The sequence below is a fragment of the Tinamus guttatus genome, unplaced genomic scaffold (genome assembly GCF_059628265.1).
Source record: "Tinamus guttatus ecotype Peru unplaced genomic scaffold, ASM5962826v1 Tinamus_guttatus_pri_ptg000200l, whole genome shotgun sequence".
Lineage (NCBI taxonomy): Eukaryota > Metazoa > Chordata > Aves > Tinamiformes > Tinamidae > Tinamus > Tinamus guttatus.
The window spans coordinates 76,101-93,124 of NW_028288734.1; the positions used below are offsets into that span (position 1 = coordinate 76,101).

The following is a 17,024-nucleotide window of genomic DNA, read 5'->3' on the forward strand; positions in this document are numbered from 1 at the left end:
ACTTAAACTGAATGTTTTATACAGAATTCAGGATGTTTTCAAACAAAGGTTTTAAGTGTACATTATAATAAAACCAACTCCAATTATATTAGCAACACAAAAAGGGAACATAGCAATTTTACAGAAGATTTTGTTTCTTAATAATTAAGTTACCATCTCATAAAGATGAATAAAACATTTAAAAATCTCTTTTGTTTTTAAAAGTCATCTCTCATTACATGTTATGGTAACTGTTTTTATGAAGTCATTGCTAACAGGATTTAATCCTAGAGTTTAGAAAAAGAATGAGGGATTTTTGTAACTCAAAATCATACAAACTTTGAAACACAAGTTTAGAATGGCCCACTTCTAGCATGAATAAAATCCTCTCCAAGTTGAAAAAGCAGATTCATTAAGGATAAGAACTTTTTTTCCACTGTTTAAATATTGCTTGCTTTTAATTGCAAGAAGTGAGGTGACTCCATCTACTGGACAAAATGCATTGCTCTAGCAGTATAAATAAAGAGAATTCGTTAAAAAATAGTGATTTGCAGGCAATCTTTTATAGTTCCTTATTTAAAAGAGCAGAAAGATACACAACATGGAAAATAAAAAGAAGTAATTAAAAATATTTTGTTTAACAGAACAATTGTGGATTTTATATTTTTTGAGTAAAATCTCACAGAACAACTTACTTCCTCCACTGTTTAATCTGTTCGGGATTTGTGTACTCCTTGAGACATTCAGTAATGTGATCCCCAATTTTGATTAGGCACTGTCTAGTATGTTCTAGCTGTTCCCTTTCAGAAAGGCCTTTCTCTGGTCTATCCAGCTGCTTCAATGCTGCTTTGACAGGCCTCATTCTTTCTTTGCACTGTAAAAATGGAAAAAAAGGGAATACATTTATTCAAAGAAAAAAAAGAAAAAGAAAGAATTCTAAAACATAACCCACCCTTAGTGTGATATTTATACAGGCAAAGACAGTACTGTTGTAAGCCAAATTAAACACAAGGCTTCGCTCACAGCTCTTAAAATCTAGTTTTACTACAGGTTTCCTTTGGAAAAAGTAATATTTTAAATCCAGATGAAAATCTACTCCTATATGAAAGCATTAGATTGTATGCAACAAAGATATGAAAGATTTAAGAAAACACTAATGTAACCTAAAAGATTTTTTTGGGGAAAGAACTTATTACAACTGGATTTTATGATCACTTTCAGCACAATATATGACAGGACTTGTTTTACTTTTTAGGATCTTGAAAGCTGCACAAACTTGGTGTCAAGATTAAATATGAGAATGTTTAGTATGTTTTTAAATAGATACTTTAGCAACAATTAAACTTGGCATTCAATTACATTCCTCTTCTAGGAATTTAAACCCAAGCTCTACACAGATACAACCGAGCCCATGCTATCCAGGGTAATGTTAGTTCAGGTACACTACACTGGCAACAACCAGCGTACCATAGATACGTTTCATACGTCTGTTCCTGAATTTTCTCATTGTATTTCAAATGTGTTAATGGTAAGACAATCCAGTTAGTATGTTTTAAGTTACAAAACTTGGAAAATACTATCCAACCTCAATGGCAAGGTAAAATGCACACTGCCTCAGCAACATATAGCAATAATTTCCATCTGAAAAAGTAGCTAAGATGCTAACTGGAATACACCAGACCATGACCAATGCATAAAACCAAACTACAATTGCTACTTGTAAAGGAAAAGTGGACAACCAGGGACAACTCAGAAAAAAAAAAATCACTAAAGCTGTTCGACTGCCATTAGGTAATCAAGGAACTACATTACATACTAGCCACAGATTAAAGCAGCCTTTAAAACACAATCTACAGAATGTGCTGCTTAACCTAAAGGCAATTAGAAAAAAAAATAACTATACACGGAAAAAGCAAGCACGCACATAAGCTGGTTACTGTTATAATGACCAGAAAACTGAAGTTTGCCATTCACTGCCAACAGCACAAGAGACCCAGTAAGCCTGCTTGGCAGTAACAGACACTTGCTGAAACCAGAATGATACACCATTCACAGCAGGAAAGTAGATGCTCAAAGTAACTCCTTGGCATCTTCCCAAATGCCCCCATTGACCTATGAAAATCTGAAAAGCACAGACTGAGCTTACCTACTTTCTTCTTCAGATATTGATTCTGCTCTATTCAGCAACACTAACTTAACTGATATTCTTGCCAGTATCAGATAGATTACACTGGCAAGATATTTCTAAGGGCTTTAGAATTTGTTTCTTTCTGTGCCTAATAGTGAGTTTTAAACTGAAGGGAAACTGCAACTGTGTTCAGGTTCATTAATTTCTGGCCTTTAAGAAGCAGTTATATACATGAGTTATTCCTCAGGATCAATATTCATATGTTAAAACTATTCAGTGCAATAAACTACACACACTGCAATAAATAACCAAACTGCCAGCCAGAAAACAAATCTGACTTGTGTATCGTATCCATAACCCTTCACTGATCTGAAATTTCACTGGCAATAGATCATCTTTACTAAAATGCCTAATGGCAGAACAAAGAACATCTGAAATTGTGTCCACTTAGCGTATCAAGTGCAAACACTAAGTTATCAATTAAAGGCCTTACCACACTGAATGTCTTCTGGTCAAGTTCTTCAGATTCCTCAGATATAGGAACTGGCTCGCTACTTGCTGTAATATGAACTGGAGTATCTGACAAAGGAGTTTTTTTAGTTTTTTCTTTATTTTCAGATTTGGTTTCATTTACCTACAAAAAAACATAAAAATTAATCCAATAAGCGAACTCTGGTTTAGAATCATTCTGTAATTAAGCAATTATTTAGTTACTGCATTCTCTTCACTAACAACAAGAAAGAAATGTCTAATATTCAATGCTAGTTTATTTTCTGTCTCTAACTCATGGAAAAAGAGAATGGAAAACAAACGAAGACATTTCTTAGGCCACTTGCAGCCCCATTAAATTATGAATCTTCCCATTTTATATACCTGCTCTTGCAGTTGCAAGTGGTAAAAGTAAAACTTCAAATTACATAAAAGACTTCAATGAAATGGCAACTGATCAATAAATGATTGAACTCAACTCAAAATCATTCACAAAATCCTGATGGCTTTCTAGTGCTACGTAAGATAAGTAAACCTAGTTACCTTCTCTTCCTTTACTTCTTTTTCTTTCTGTGTGGATTCTTTTACTTTGTTTTCTCTCTTTTCTTTAATATCTTTTTCTTTTAATTCTTTCTTATCCTCTTTTTCTTTTTTCTCCCTTTTCAAATCCCTCTTATTCTCCTTTTCTTTTGTCTCTCTTTTTTCTTCAGCTTCCTTCTTTATACCAATATCTGGCTCAGGCTTTTCTTCATTTTCTTTTTCTGCTTTTATTTTTTTATGTGGATTTTTCACTGAAACAATCTCATCCTGCAATACGCAAGCATACATGTCACATCAAACTGGGCACCTAACTATACAGTTTCGTAACCATCAGATTAAAACATCCTTTTTGATCTGTATATAAGTTCCTTAGATCTAACACCTATCAAGTAGAACTGGAGGCAGCTGCAAAGAAGAACGAGGACCACTCACTCATGCCCTTGATGTGACACAAAGCAAGCACTGATTGGGCAGCAGTAACGGGGCTGACAGGTGAAGTCATTTTATTTTTGTAACCCCAAGGAAATCTGCCTCAGTAAAAGGTAGTTAAGCTGTAAAGATCTAAAAAAATGCAGAAACAGACATGAGTGAACTGCACTGATTGGTCAGGGCACTCGAGCGATGGTGGTGACTGAAGACCTCTGTTCTAGTTTGCTTTGTTCCAGTAACTCTCCACTGATCACACATTAAACATTCACAAGGAACAAAGTTTCAACCTCCTCTTGTCCAGGTGTAAGGGAAAAAAGAAAAAACCTGACACAAACATATCTGAAATGCATCCTGGTAGAACATATGGAGAACCCTGGCTTCCAAGAAAGCAGGTGAAAATACCCAACACATGGACCTCAAAGTGCCTAGATTAGGTAGTCCAGCCTTTGGTATCTAGCTGAAATTGCCCAACAAAAAGAGAGGAAAACTACATATTCTATGGCAAGTCAGTGGCATTTAGATCCAGAAATAGGATTTAACAACCTAGCCCGGTTTTCAGAAAGGCAATTATTTTAGGTATGCAAAAGAGCATTGAAATGATGAACATTCATTAGTAAAGGAACAAAAGGAGACAGAATTCCAGGTTCTTTCCCCAAATACAAGTCAATTGACAGACTGACAGTGTCATCTGTTTCAGGTGGAGATTAGTGCCTGATGCATATCTTAGAGTAGATTGAAGACCTAATTTTATGATTCACTTGCCCTTGTTGCCCTTACAGTTTAGTTGTACGTTCCAGACAAACTATTGCATGGAAATATTAACAAGTTTACATTCAAAAAAATTTTTTTTTCTGCTTTATGTTTTATTTTTCATAGTATAATTTAAACATATTTAGGAACATTTCACTTAAAGACTGATGATTTTATATAAATGTATCATTATTCTTTTCCATCCCACTCAGTTTTAACTGTATATTTGTATAAATACTTTGCCCCTTACAGAAGGGGTTGATGATAATCTTAACATACATTTTCAATGACTTGTAGTAGTTTAAAGCGGTTAGGCAAAACATTTACTTCAGTTTATTTTCAATTGGAAGGAAGGACACACACAAATTATTTCAATTGCCTTTGAAGTCACAGAACTAGGTCCAGCGTGTCCTAAATTTTAGCCAAGTTTTTTTCTCTTTAGCTGTTTTGCTGTGAGATAAATGTTAAAGCCAGAAAACCTATAAAATCTCAATAAAAGCAGAACACAGAGTCCTGAAAGAATACATCAGTAATAAAGAGTAACAATGTTAGGAGGTCTGTTGGAGGAATGAAAGCCATGACATATACAGGACCTTTCACTTTCAGGCATCAGAACATGATTATTATGTTATTTCTAATCAAACTTCTTTTTTGAACTAAGCTTGAACGACAACAAAAAGTATCTACCCAAAGAATCTGTAAAAACAGTACTAACACATTTGCCAGAAACAGTTTTATATTCAGATGTTATATTAAATTGATACTTCTGGCAGATACAATGCTGAAGTCATTAAGAATCTCGACACTGTACAAAGACACTTGTAATCAGACTATAACATTATTCTATGATACCATAATTTGGAAACCTAATGATGATACCTCAGCTACAAGTCTATCATTAAATTAATATAGATACAGTCTTTCATGTGACTGTACCTATATAATATTAACAATAGCTTTACAACAAAAACTGAATATCCATCTTTTACCTTATTATCCTCTTCATCATCCTCATCAGATTTTTCTGAAGGTGGTGGAGAGGAGTCACTTTTTATTTCTTCTTTTACTTTCACAGCCTTTAGCACTTTGTTCTTCTTAGTTCTTGCTTTCCTCCTCTTTGAATTGCCCTGAGTGCAATAAGTATCCTTACTACTTCAACTAACAAGTATTTCTGAACAACAGTTACAGAAAAAGATCTGTTTCTATATTAAACAAAGGGTTGCTCTTATTTGTTGCCACGAATGGCAACATATTTCTCAGGACTGGGGACAAAACAATAGTAAAAAGTATATACAAGTAGGACAGAATAAAACAATATTAAACTTGCAATTCATTACTGGAGTTAGTCTCATGTAATATGATTAGAAATATAGAGAAAAACTGCACCAAGAATGAGCAGAAGAAAAAAAAAAAGGAAAAAAAGAAAGGAAGAAAACAGGAAAATCACTAACATGCTCATAAGCATATTATTTTATCTCACTACAGCATGTCAAAATGTACTTACCGCCCCAGCAAGTCTTTGTGCTTCCTTTCTTGCAAGGTCTTTATTCAGTAATTTAATGAGGTAGTCTGCACGGGTCTGTAATTGCTTGGCCTGGGGTTTCTTATCTGGATCATCAGGCAAAATCTGAGAGGGAGAAAAGTATTATCAAGCAGGTGCAGAAATTATCAAGTTTGTGAGCTGCTATCTTGGAGCATGGGGAAAAGAAAAAGCTGCACAAGAGACTGGGAAAAGAAAAACCTATTTCAATTACACTTGGCTTACATGCCAGCAAAAAAACAGAGATTCTTAAGCATTTAGACAGTTTGGAAAACTGTCCTGAGTTATCAATAAACTCAAGAAACTAGCTTCAGATTTCTGTTGCTAACCTTACAATTACATCACTACAAATCTGTTACTCAGAACTATTGAGCAGCTACTGTGCTACTTCTGGTCTGGCGAGTATGGCCATTCTCAGGCTGTGAGTGAAAAACAGTTTCAAGTGAAGGAAATCGGCATTAAGGTAGGAGTGGGGAGAAGGGGGAAAACACCAAACCACAGAACAGCCTCTCTTCTGAAAGTTCAAGAGCAAAGTGAGCACAACTAGGGAATATAAAACAGGGAAACAAAAGATTGGAATGGATAACATCACAGGATAGAAGCCCAAGGACAAGGAAATACGAAAACATAATAAACTGTGAGAAGGCATACTTAGCATTCGCAAGAATATAGAAGTCACAAGACCTTAAAGTCTACCACAAAAAGGGTACAAAAGAAAATAAAGTTGAAATACAACTTCAGTGCCATTTGAGCTATGATAAAATATGCTCTTCCATTGACTGTTTACTCAATGCATGTAATTTATTAGCATTATTAGCTCAACAGAAAAGTTCCTTAGGACGAAAAATTTTGTAGATTACATACCTTCTGTGTCAAGCTGAGATCAGGATCCATTTTTATCATTTCCCAGCTGCCATAGCCATATTCATAGATGCCTATTAACAAATTGGAATCATCTTCCTTACCCCAATCTATATCAAAATGAGCTGCCTTGGTGTGGCATGGGACGACATATCTAATGGAGGTAAATCAGACAAATAAGTGATCTTTACTTCAGAAACTCAGCAAGGGGGTGGGGAATGTGCTATGAGTGGAAAAAGTCAGCATTGCTACATCACTAGAAGGCTGATATATTTAGGAAGGTAATTCAGTTATCTACCATCAGACTTCCTTACAATTTCTTTAGAACATTTATTGAAATTGCTATTACAGCATGTTTAAAGAAGGTCAGAATTAAAATACAACGGCCATGAAATGGGTCAAAGTTGGTCAGCCATGAAGAAAAGGTTAAAATATCACCCAAGTGTAACCACTAACTGAACCCACGGATATTTTGGGTAGTATGATAAACGGGGTGGCAAGCTAAAAAAGTTCAGAGAGTGAGGATGGAAACGGCTACCAACAAGGGCTCTCTGCTCCACTGTGCCAAAGTATCCAAAGATACTGCTTTGCCTCAGGCAGAGATAGCACATTGGGCAGCTCCACAAGCCAGATTAGTCTGGAGCATGAAGATTAACTGAACCCAGTCCACAAAGAATACAGTCCAGGAACAAAAGCAGGTACAGGCTACTACGGGAAGGGAAGAAAGAGCACACTGAGCAGATTGTTGCTGCCAGTCCTTTGTGGGGAATGGAAACACACTGTTGTCACAGGATGCTTAGTCTGGATTGATACATATATGCATAAAAACTCCCAAATCTAGTAATTTTCTCCATTATGGCTCCCTTTGGAAAAAATTACCTCTTCCTTTCTTCTGGATCTGCAGGAATGGATTTATGCAATGGTGCCAACTCTTCTTCGTGAGAGATGACCAGCTTTGCGTTTACTTGCACTCCTGATATTCGGAATGTTGGGCCTTTAACTTTCCCAAGTCTACCTCCTTAAAAGGAAACATCAAAGTATTTAGGCTTTATATGTACCTTTATATGTACAAACAAAATGTAAAGCAAACAAGGAAGACTGTTGCTGTAGCAGTACACCCTCATCTTTATCAAGTTGCATTTTTCTTAACCAAACACCACAGCTGAACTTCAGAATCTCAAGGTCTCACATAAAATAAAATCAGATTAACCTAAAATTACAGGGTAAAGCAAAAACATTTTTGCATTCTCCTATGACAACTAACCAAAGGAATGGGAGACAAACTCTTCTTATTATAATCCCTTTTTAATAGCCTAGCACGATGACATTTATTACTATCATTTATACTCTAATTGTAAGAGAAAACAATTGCATTTGGGGAAAATATAAGAAAAAATGAAGCTTCCTTATACTTTTTATTCCTCCTCTCCACATCCAAGGACACCGTACCTGCTCTTTCTGGTCCAGAGTTGTCCTTTAAAGCTTTAATGCATCCATTATGAACAAGCTCTCCCAAGCGCCTAAGGTCTGTCTCAGATTTATCAACCAGCTCAGCATCTCTAGCTATAGCATCTAACCTGTAACAAAACAGACATGCGCTTTTTTACAGCTCAAACTTCACTAATTTGTGAACAACACTTTCAAATTTTGAATCAAGAGAGGTGATCCTGTAAGCTAACCACAGCTGCTAAGTTGTGTGTAATTTTAATCAATGTTAAAAACAGCTATGGAAAAGTATGCAAAACTACAAAGAAAAATAATTAAGTAAATAAAAAGACAATAATACAACTGATCATATCAGAGGACAATTCAGCAAGAACCACAGAAGACACAAACTACTCAACTTTAGAATTATTTTACTGGGCATTTCTTAAAAAAGAAAAGAAACTATAATGTGATCATATAGACTATAAATATTTTTAAGGAAATTAAGAATTTATTCCCAAAAATGGGCAAATATACAAAACGTAAAAATAAGAACTGACAATAAGAAAAAGACAAAACTACCTTCCATTTTCTTTTGAACTTAAATTCTCTAGGTGTATTGTTCTAATTTTAGGAAAATGAGGTTTCAAGTTGCTAAATAAGTAAGTTTACCTTTCAAGGGGGCCACCAAATTTCTTGTAACTCTTGATAAACCTAGTAACAGAAAATAATTTTACAATTTAAATACACGCTTAACTAACCAAATTATTTTAAAACTGTAGCAATACATTTTTATTACAACACCATACAGAAAGGAAGTGAAAACTACAGAGAATAGGGCAGGCAATATATCTTGATTCTCCAAATTTAAAAGCAGTTTTATTTGGTTTAAAAATCAATGCAAATAAAACAACAGATGGTACTATTTATTTCAAAAATAATTATTTTCACGAAACAAAAGATTCAGTAATTAGATGTATATAGTCATAAAAATCAAATGTGGATTTAGAGTAAATACAACATCCACACCTTACATAACAAGAAGGAGATTGCTGCAACTTGAACCAGATGATTTTACAATTTAATAAAATATGACATGAAGGATAAAGGAATGTTACTGCCCTCAAGAAAAAAATGTGGAAGGATGGAAAGAAACTGCAAATGCCCAGAACACAGAGAGGGAATGAAATAAAAAAGGAATTTTCCTTAACAAACAAGAATCCGAGTTACTAATGCAAGCATAAAAATAACCTCATCAAAAGGTGCAATCCATTATGTTAGATAAAATGTAAAGGGAACAAGGATCTTGTAAGGTTGTTCCTATAATCTCTGATTTCGTAATCTTTAAAATATTTTAGAGAAACTCGAATATTTTAAATTCCAAAGTACCATTTAGAAAACCCATAAAGATAAAGCAAAAACAATTCCTCTTCCTCCTTCCACCAAAAAAAAAAAACAAACAAAAAAACCCACCAAATGCTGATAGGATCAGCTATACAGATTTATTAACAAAAAGGAGTTTTGCATTTTTTACTTTTAGAAAACATCTATATCACATTAATTCAATTACAGTGTCAAAAAATGTAAAACTAAACCCACTCAACCCTTTGTGGGTACCACATCAAAGGCGTGCATGCTTTCCTCAATTACAGTTGATACTGATGAGAAACAGAGCATATCTGGGGGAGCATGAAGGATTTACCCACTGTAGAATCTCCTGTATGACGCAGGGATTAGGAGTAATACATACTTGATCAATCAAGAATATTTTTCCAACCTAATTTTATCCCCTCACCAAAATGAATTCAACCTCTGGACAGCCTTTTTGGTCAGCACTGTACGCAAGGTAGAACTTCAAGTGCCTTGAATAAAAGTTTTCAACTAAATTCAGAAAAAACCCCTACTGTCTTTGTATTTACTAACTTGAAAAAACTTTAAACAATTTTGTTCAGTCCCATTAAATATGCATGTTCCTCCCCAATCTTACCGTCTAATCTCTGCATCACTGAATCCTTTAATATTCTCCCGAGGAATAGTTCGTGGTCTTCCACGTTTTTTGGGACGTTTTCTTTCTGAGATGGAGTCACTATCAGATCCAGAATATCTTCTGTTTCTACTGCGCCTTCCTTCACTGCCGTTAAAGCTGATCTGTAATTGCAGAGGAAGTAGTTCAAAGTGACATATTTAAAATGCTTGAATAAATTTACCTAGCTTGTCAAAAATACATTAGGGAAAGACGAAAAAAAAAAAAAAAAAAAGCAGCAATCAAAAAAACACAAACCAAAACAGCAGCAACACAAAAATGAAAGTCAGTTAGAAGTCAGAGATACCTGTTTTGCACAATTTCTCATCCTTGGGAGCATATATATTTCTTCAAGTTCTTTTTGTCTCTCCTCCTCTTCTATTCTTCGCCGCTGGACTTCTGGAATGATTTCTTCCCAGTTTCTTGAATTTCGCTCCGGTTCTAATTCTATGTCATCTTCATCCATGTTGGAAAAATTGGCCACCTTATATATCAGAATAAGTTCACTAAGTCAAATGAGAGTCAGCAACTAAATTTTAGGCAAGCTTAGTTCACAATGGCACATTTTACACAAAGACACATATATGCATATATACATTTTTTGAGCATATACAATTTATAAATTCAAAATACTTAATGAAACACTGTTTCTAATGAAAGCTTTTTTATATACATGGCCAAATATGAAGACTACAATCTTTTTCTTATTTAAAAGTTGCCTAATACAGAAGCAAAAAAGAAAGAGCCTCCATGGTAGCTGTACACTGCAAACCATAACCATACACTAATAAAGTGTAGAAATCATCAAGATGCTGTGAATAAATAATCAGCAGGAAGGTGATACTCTAAATAGTCTCCTGAACTAAAGAAATAAATGCTCTGCTGCTCTGGACTTTTACAACCAAAACAAACCAATCTAGGTACACTCTATAACATATATAATTGGATAACAATTAAAATATCTACAATTCAAGTTTACTGAATTTTGGGGGCTGAAAGGAATTTCTCAGTGATCGATCAAACAACCCAAACTTTGTGTTTTGTTTTCAAAAGCAACACAGATGCTTTCGAGCATAAAAACAACCCGTCCTAGAATTATAATTGTTAAATCGAAGATTAATACATTTGTAAATATATAATATATATTTTAGCAACATATAGATGAAAATATATTTTATCCAAAAGAAGATATGGTGTTGACTTATTGTGGCATCTGTTTCATAAGAACAAGGAAAGATGGAAAAGCAGACAAAAGGAATAACAGCATTTATAAAGGGAAGCATAATTATGGGAGGCAGGAATATGAGAGACAGCCCTACCTTGAACTGTGAAAGCAGCTCATCTCCTACAGTTAATGGGCCTGGCTCATTTTCTCGTGTTTCAGCCCTCTTCAAGATTTCATCTATATCCATTTCCTGAAAAAGAGCAAGTTTCTCTTTATAACAAAACAATATTTTTGGTTGTTATACCCATCAAGTGTAGAAGCACTGTTCCATTTACCTGGGGCTCCTGTTCTTCCCCTTCAGGTTCTTTAAAAAGTTCCTCAGCACCAAACTTCAAAATTGCTGATAACTCTTCCTTATTAAAGGGTGTTGAGCTGAAATACAGGAATTTCAGAAGAACATCTTGGAGATTTTTTTTCAAATAACTATTAGGAGACAATCAAGCTTCTGCTTCACTTAAACATAAATGCTGCATTTAGTATGTAATGAAAGATTTGCAAAAACAATATACTTGGCACATCCTTACTAAACATTTTTTTCTTCACATTAACTTGCATTTTTATTTGCCTGTCAAATATACTTAAGGGTAGGTTTATATGGAAGAACATAAAAATATACCTTGAAGGAGTAGACCCTGTATGTAGCACAGTTTTCCCTGTAGTGTCCATTCTCTGAATTACTAAGTGATCTAACACCATCTTCTTCTTGGCTCTTTCAAGTATATCCTCTTCTACTGACCCTTTTGTGACCAGCCGATAAATATTAACCTATGTGTATTAAAAAAACAACAAGTCTATTTACATTGTTCTCTAGTTACATTATGAAAACTGTGTCAGAAAAAAAGTTACCAAGATAACAAAAAATGCCTTAAGGAAATATGTCAGTCTTGATTACAACTCTACAAATTTTTTTTTAGCTGGTTTGATTTATGAAATACCTGTTCAGTCATGTTACTACAGTCTCTGCATATTCCAGTAAAAACAAAATTAATACATTCAGACTTCTCTTCAATAAACTGCAGAGATTAGGCAAAAGCATGGCCATAAGCAAATGTCATTTATCTGATATATTGCTTGATGTGTTCTGCAAGAAAGATTTGGAAAGAACTAGGAAACATTTCACTTAAGCAGAGGGTATGTTTCTAGAATGACATGGTATCAATGAACGCGGCAGAGTCCACAACTCTCCACTCTCTTCATCCATATTCACTTATAGCTGTCATACTGCCTACCATCTAGGGAGATTTAAACAATAAAATATTTGGATGAGTATATTAATATTTTTGGACAAACTAAGAAAATATTAATTATTCTTAAAACAGAAGACGACTGTCCCCAAATGCAAAGCAGAGAGCTCTGGTGAGCTCCGAGCTCAAAGCAGACCGATGGTGTGTACCTGTTTCTTCTGCCCAATCCTATGGGCTCTGGCCTGCGCTTGCAGATCGTTCTGTGGATTCCAGTCAGAATCAAATATAACCACAGTGTCAGCAGACGCCAAGTTTATACCTAATCCTCCAGCTCTGGTAGACAGTAAAAAGCAGAAGTCCTAAAATCACAAAATAAGAAATTGCTTTATATGTATTAGTTTTATTATTCTTCAGGGAACCAATAAGACACTAGTGTATATGTTCTGTCAAGCACACTGTGAACTCTTAGGCTATCAAACAGCTGTTCCATAGTTGAATTTCTGTAAGGATAAAGTAAACACCAATACCAGTTTCTCTTGTGACCAGCTATTTATTTCTCTATAGTTTAAGGGAAGCAGCACCACAGATGGGCTCCAACTACCTGGATGAGGGGTGGAGGAAGTAAGAAAACAAAAAAAACACCACCAGTAAAAAGTACAAAATAAACTGCTGTTAAAGTGCCAAAGTTTCTCCTCATCTTTATTTTTTTTTTTTTAAAGAAAACTAAACTGTCATGGCATAGGAGGGAAGGCCCTTGAACTTAAAAGTAACTGATTAACTAAGAAATAGTAAGAGGTAATAGCAAATCATTACTGCTTAGGAACTGATCCTCAGTGTTGTGATAGGTATCTCATGAAGACCTCAGTTGAGTTATGGCCAAAAAACAATATAGTGTTATGAATTATTTGGGAAATAAAGAAGTAGAGAAAAAAACAGCAGACAACTATGTTGCTGCACAAATCAGTAGTTTGCCTCTACTCTTGAATACTGTGTGAAATCTTGATTCCCTCCTTCATCTCAAAAACTGTACAGCAGAACTAGTAAGGTGCGAGAAAAAGGCAATGATGTCTGTACTAGAATGTAAAACTTCTGTATTTAACACACATCTGCAGCCTAATGTTATGAAGTTAAGGTCTCCTGCCTCAACAACAGTGGAAATTTAAGCTCAGCAATAACTGACAAATGCCATCGTTCCACTTTTGCCAAAACAGAGGCATGATCAGGAATATTAAATAACCTAGGAATCTTCCAACACATAAAACAAAGAAGCTTCTTGAATCCTTGCAAGTAGGCTAGAAATCAGTACTTCACTATTCTCTTCCAGAGCAAAAACTAAGAGTCAAAAGAGTCAAAAAACTAAGAGTCAAAACTTCTGATATCAGAAGTTAGATAGTCAAAGATGTTGACTTAATTCTGCCCACTGCCAAATGTGTTTTATGCTACAGACCTGCTGAGTTCAGGGCTCTTGTAAAAATCACAGGATTAAGTCCTACCCAACAACCAAGTTATGAAGCTAAGTTTTTCTGTGCTTATATAGTACTTACAGCTACTGTGATAAAGGGCACTGAAAAAAAAATACTAAAACATTGTAATTACTGATTAAATATAATTCTCAAATTGTGTTCCTATTTAACATCACCTTAAAAAAATCTAAGAATTGCAAAAATTATATCCTAGGTATGACAAGAAAATGTCAACTTTATACCCATGAGTTTTCTCAGCCTTCAGTTTGTAAGTCTGTTTTATTTCTTAGGAATATATTCACAACTAATTCACAACTAATATATTCACTAACACCCAACTAATACCATACCTCTGATCCTTCTGCATTAAAATGATCCAGTGCTTGTTTCCTCAATTCCCCTTTTATGGATCCATCAAGTCTCTAAAAAGATTTAATACCACAGTTAAAAATGAATTCTTATACTATATTCTAATTAGACCAACTTCAATTTCTCAGTATGCACAGTAAACAAAACAAAACTCAGCAACGTAGCATTTTACACTGTGTTTTCCATCCTCTCCATTTCAAAATCTCATTTAGTGTGTAGCAATTACCAGCCTTCCTGTACATAAAAGATAAATTTATACAGGTCTTTTTACAAAAAAGAAAAGAGGAAAAAAATAAAAGAAGGAAAAAGAAAAAGAAACAGAAGGAATAAATTTCTTGGGTACTACTAGCAAAATTCTTACTTGAAAGGGAAACTGGCGATACTTCAAATACTCTGCTAGGATGTCCAGCATCCTCACCATCTGAGAGAAAATCAAAACTCTGTTGCCACGTTCTCGCAGACGAATCAGTAGCTTGTCAAGAAGGATTAGTTTTCCGCTGCTACGTATTAGATGCTACAAAAACAACGCAAATATACATTACAGAATAAGCTCCTCTCAACATTAACACCCAGTGCAATTAGTTAAGCATTCATCTTAGGTTTGCTTTCTTGACTACCGGTATGGGAAGAATGACAGAAATTTTAACATTCCCTTAAAAAAATATTTTAATATGTGCACACTACATGCTTCTACAACACACACATTTGGGTGACTGTACTACACTGCTACACAGATCAACAACTATGCAGCATTGACTGACTTGAAAGTTTAATGAGGATTTAGCAAGAGCTCTCATCTTGCAAAAAGGCATTATAAAAGCACCAAGTACTTCAAATGAAGTCAAAAATATGCTACTCGACACTCCTGATAAGAAAATGGAATTCCCAACTCCAGCTCCTAAGACAGCACCTTGACATTCCACCAAAGTGTTAAGTCAATATACGGGGCTATCAGAGCAGTTAGGGTGTAGGCCCAAGTCTTATTTTGCCAAGTAAACTACAGCTTTTCAGAGTTAACAAAATACTTGAGATTTTTATGAAAAGGGACTATTCTATAGTTTCTTTCTCCCCACCTCCCACCTTATGAACAGAAACAGGCACTGCTGCCTCATTCTGCAAGTATTCCTAGACAACGTCACATCACTCAAGTCTCTCATGAAAGATGAAGCGAGAAGAATCTTATTTGTGGAGTCTACCAGGCTTTAGGCAGCCTTCCCTCCTTCACTGGGAATAACTGGAACAAAACCTCTGGGACATACGGAATTTAACACTGAAAATTTAGGCCTCTTGAACTTGGAAAAGGCTTGTGAAACAATTTTGAGGAGGGAGAAATTTGGGTTAGGCACTTTCATTCTTTATAAGAGAAAGCAGGAGGATATTTTGTTGTAACAAAGCTTATTAAGATGGCTGAGGAAGTCATTGTTAAAAGCAGGCAATTATTACAAAGGATGGCTGAGCCGCTCTGGCAGTTTAATTACAGTTTAGGTTGCAAGTTAAATATCCTTTAGCTTTAAGGAACACTTTTAACATAAAACAGCTTGAAATCACAAGCTGGCATCGCACAACCCAATACTTTTGGAAAAACTATTTAATTTACTAACTTTAAAGCTTTCATAAAAAAATAACTTTAGAAATAGTTATGTTGGTATAAACAGCATCAAATAATACCAGTTGTTTTACCTGTTGAGGTGGTTCTCAACAGTTTTAGTGAAAAGACTACCTAACCTATATGAGAGAAAAAAAGAAAATAAGCCACATACACAGCCCATCCTTGGTAGTGGTGCCGCAGTTGTTTTCACTGCCAACAATAACTGCAAAAATCATAATAAGCTTTGTCTATTCCCTACTTTTATTTCCTCCCACTTGGCTGTTTACAGGCATACAAAGAAGTATTTTGTTATTAAAAACACAAACAAACTCCACGTCCCAAAACCAAAAAACTTAAAAAATATTCTGCAAATCAATTTTAGCTATCATATGGATCATGGATGTACTACTACCATTTGTAGACACTAAGGTTGCATTTATACTACATTTACCTGTTAAATTACTTTTTTTTACATCTAGTTTTAAATGGGCCTGAAGCTTATATCATCTGAAAATACATAGACTATTTGAAACTATTCCCTTTTTATTTTGATCACAATTAAAATCAGGGATATTATCTTTAGTAATGGTCTAATACTCAGTTCTAATTCATAAACAAGAAACCAATTCACTTACCTGTAAAACTCACATTTCAGAGATATTGTTCGCTTGTAATATACTTCAGTAAGAAGGAACAAATTGACTCAACAGTATAAAATGGCTGTGCGTGCAATACAGATGTAATTAAAAACAAAGCGGTATTACCTGTAAGGCCTCCTGTTTATTATAGAATTCATTATCATCTGGTGGTTTAATGAGGTAGCAATGGTTACAACACTTCTTGAGTTCCATCATGATGTTCAAAAAGCCTGATGTACTGCCTTTTGAACCTTTACTCAGGGCTTTATAATTTCTGGTTAAAATCCACCTGTGTTATAGAATGCACAGTGTAAATAATTCTACATGAGGTTAGAAATTAAGATACTTGTAAGCTTTCAAAACAGAAGCAAATCAAAGAGAAAATGAAGCTCC

General features: G+C 34.8%; 1 protein-coding gene across 2 annotated transcripts in view; it reads right to left on the reverse strand.

Moving 5' to 3' along the window:
• Positions 1-17,024, reverse strand: part of LOC104572900 (ATP-dependent chromatin remodeler CHD1) — a 45,276-nt gene that overhangs the window by 4,079 nt on the left and 24,173 nt on the right. Inside the window, exons 15-32 of one of the 2 annotated variants that reach the window (XM_088523968.1) lie at positions 16,758-16,920; positions 14,767-14,919; positions 14,387-14,458; positions 12,783-12,932; positions 12,006-12,154; positions 11,665-11,761; positions 11,484-11,579; positions 10,472-10,648; positions 10,129-10,289; positions 8,814-8,855; positions 8,166-8,293; positions 7,596-7,734; positions 6,720-6,870; positions 5,820-5,942; positions 5,305-5,430; positions 3,140-3,403; positions 2,601-2,741; positions 675-853 (exon numbers count right to left, since the gene is read on the reverse strand). In XM_088523968.1, coding sequence (XP_088380094.1) covers positions 675-853; positions 2,601-2,741; positions 3,140-3,403; positions 5,305-5,430; positions 5,820-5,942; positions 6,720-6,870; positions 7,596-7,734; positions 8,166-8,293; positions 8,814-8,855; positions 10,129-10,289; positions 10,472-10,648; positions 11,484-11,579; positions 11,665-11,761; positions 12,006-12,154; positions 12,783-12,932; positions 14,387-14,458; positions 14,767-14,919; positions 16,758-16,920 — 2,511 coding nt within the window. Of the gene's footprint in view, positions 1-674; positions 854-2,600; positions 2,742-3,139; positions 3,404-5,304; positions 5,443-5,819; positions 5,943-6,719; positions 6,871-7,595; positions 7,735-8,165; positions 8,294-8,813; positions 8,856-10,128; positions 10,290-10,471; positions 10,649-11,483; positions 11,580-11,664; positions 11,762-12,005; positions 12,155-12,782; positions 12,933-14,386; positions 14,459-14,766; positions 14,920-16,757; positions 16,921-17,024 lie in introns of both variants that reach the window. The other variant, XM_088523966.1, reaches the window with a different exon arrangement.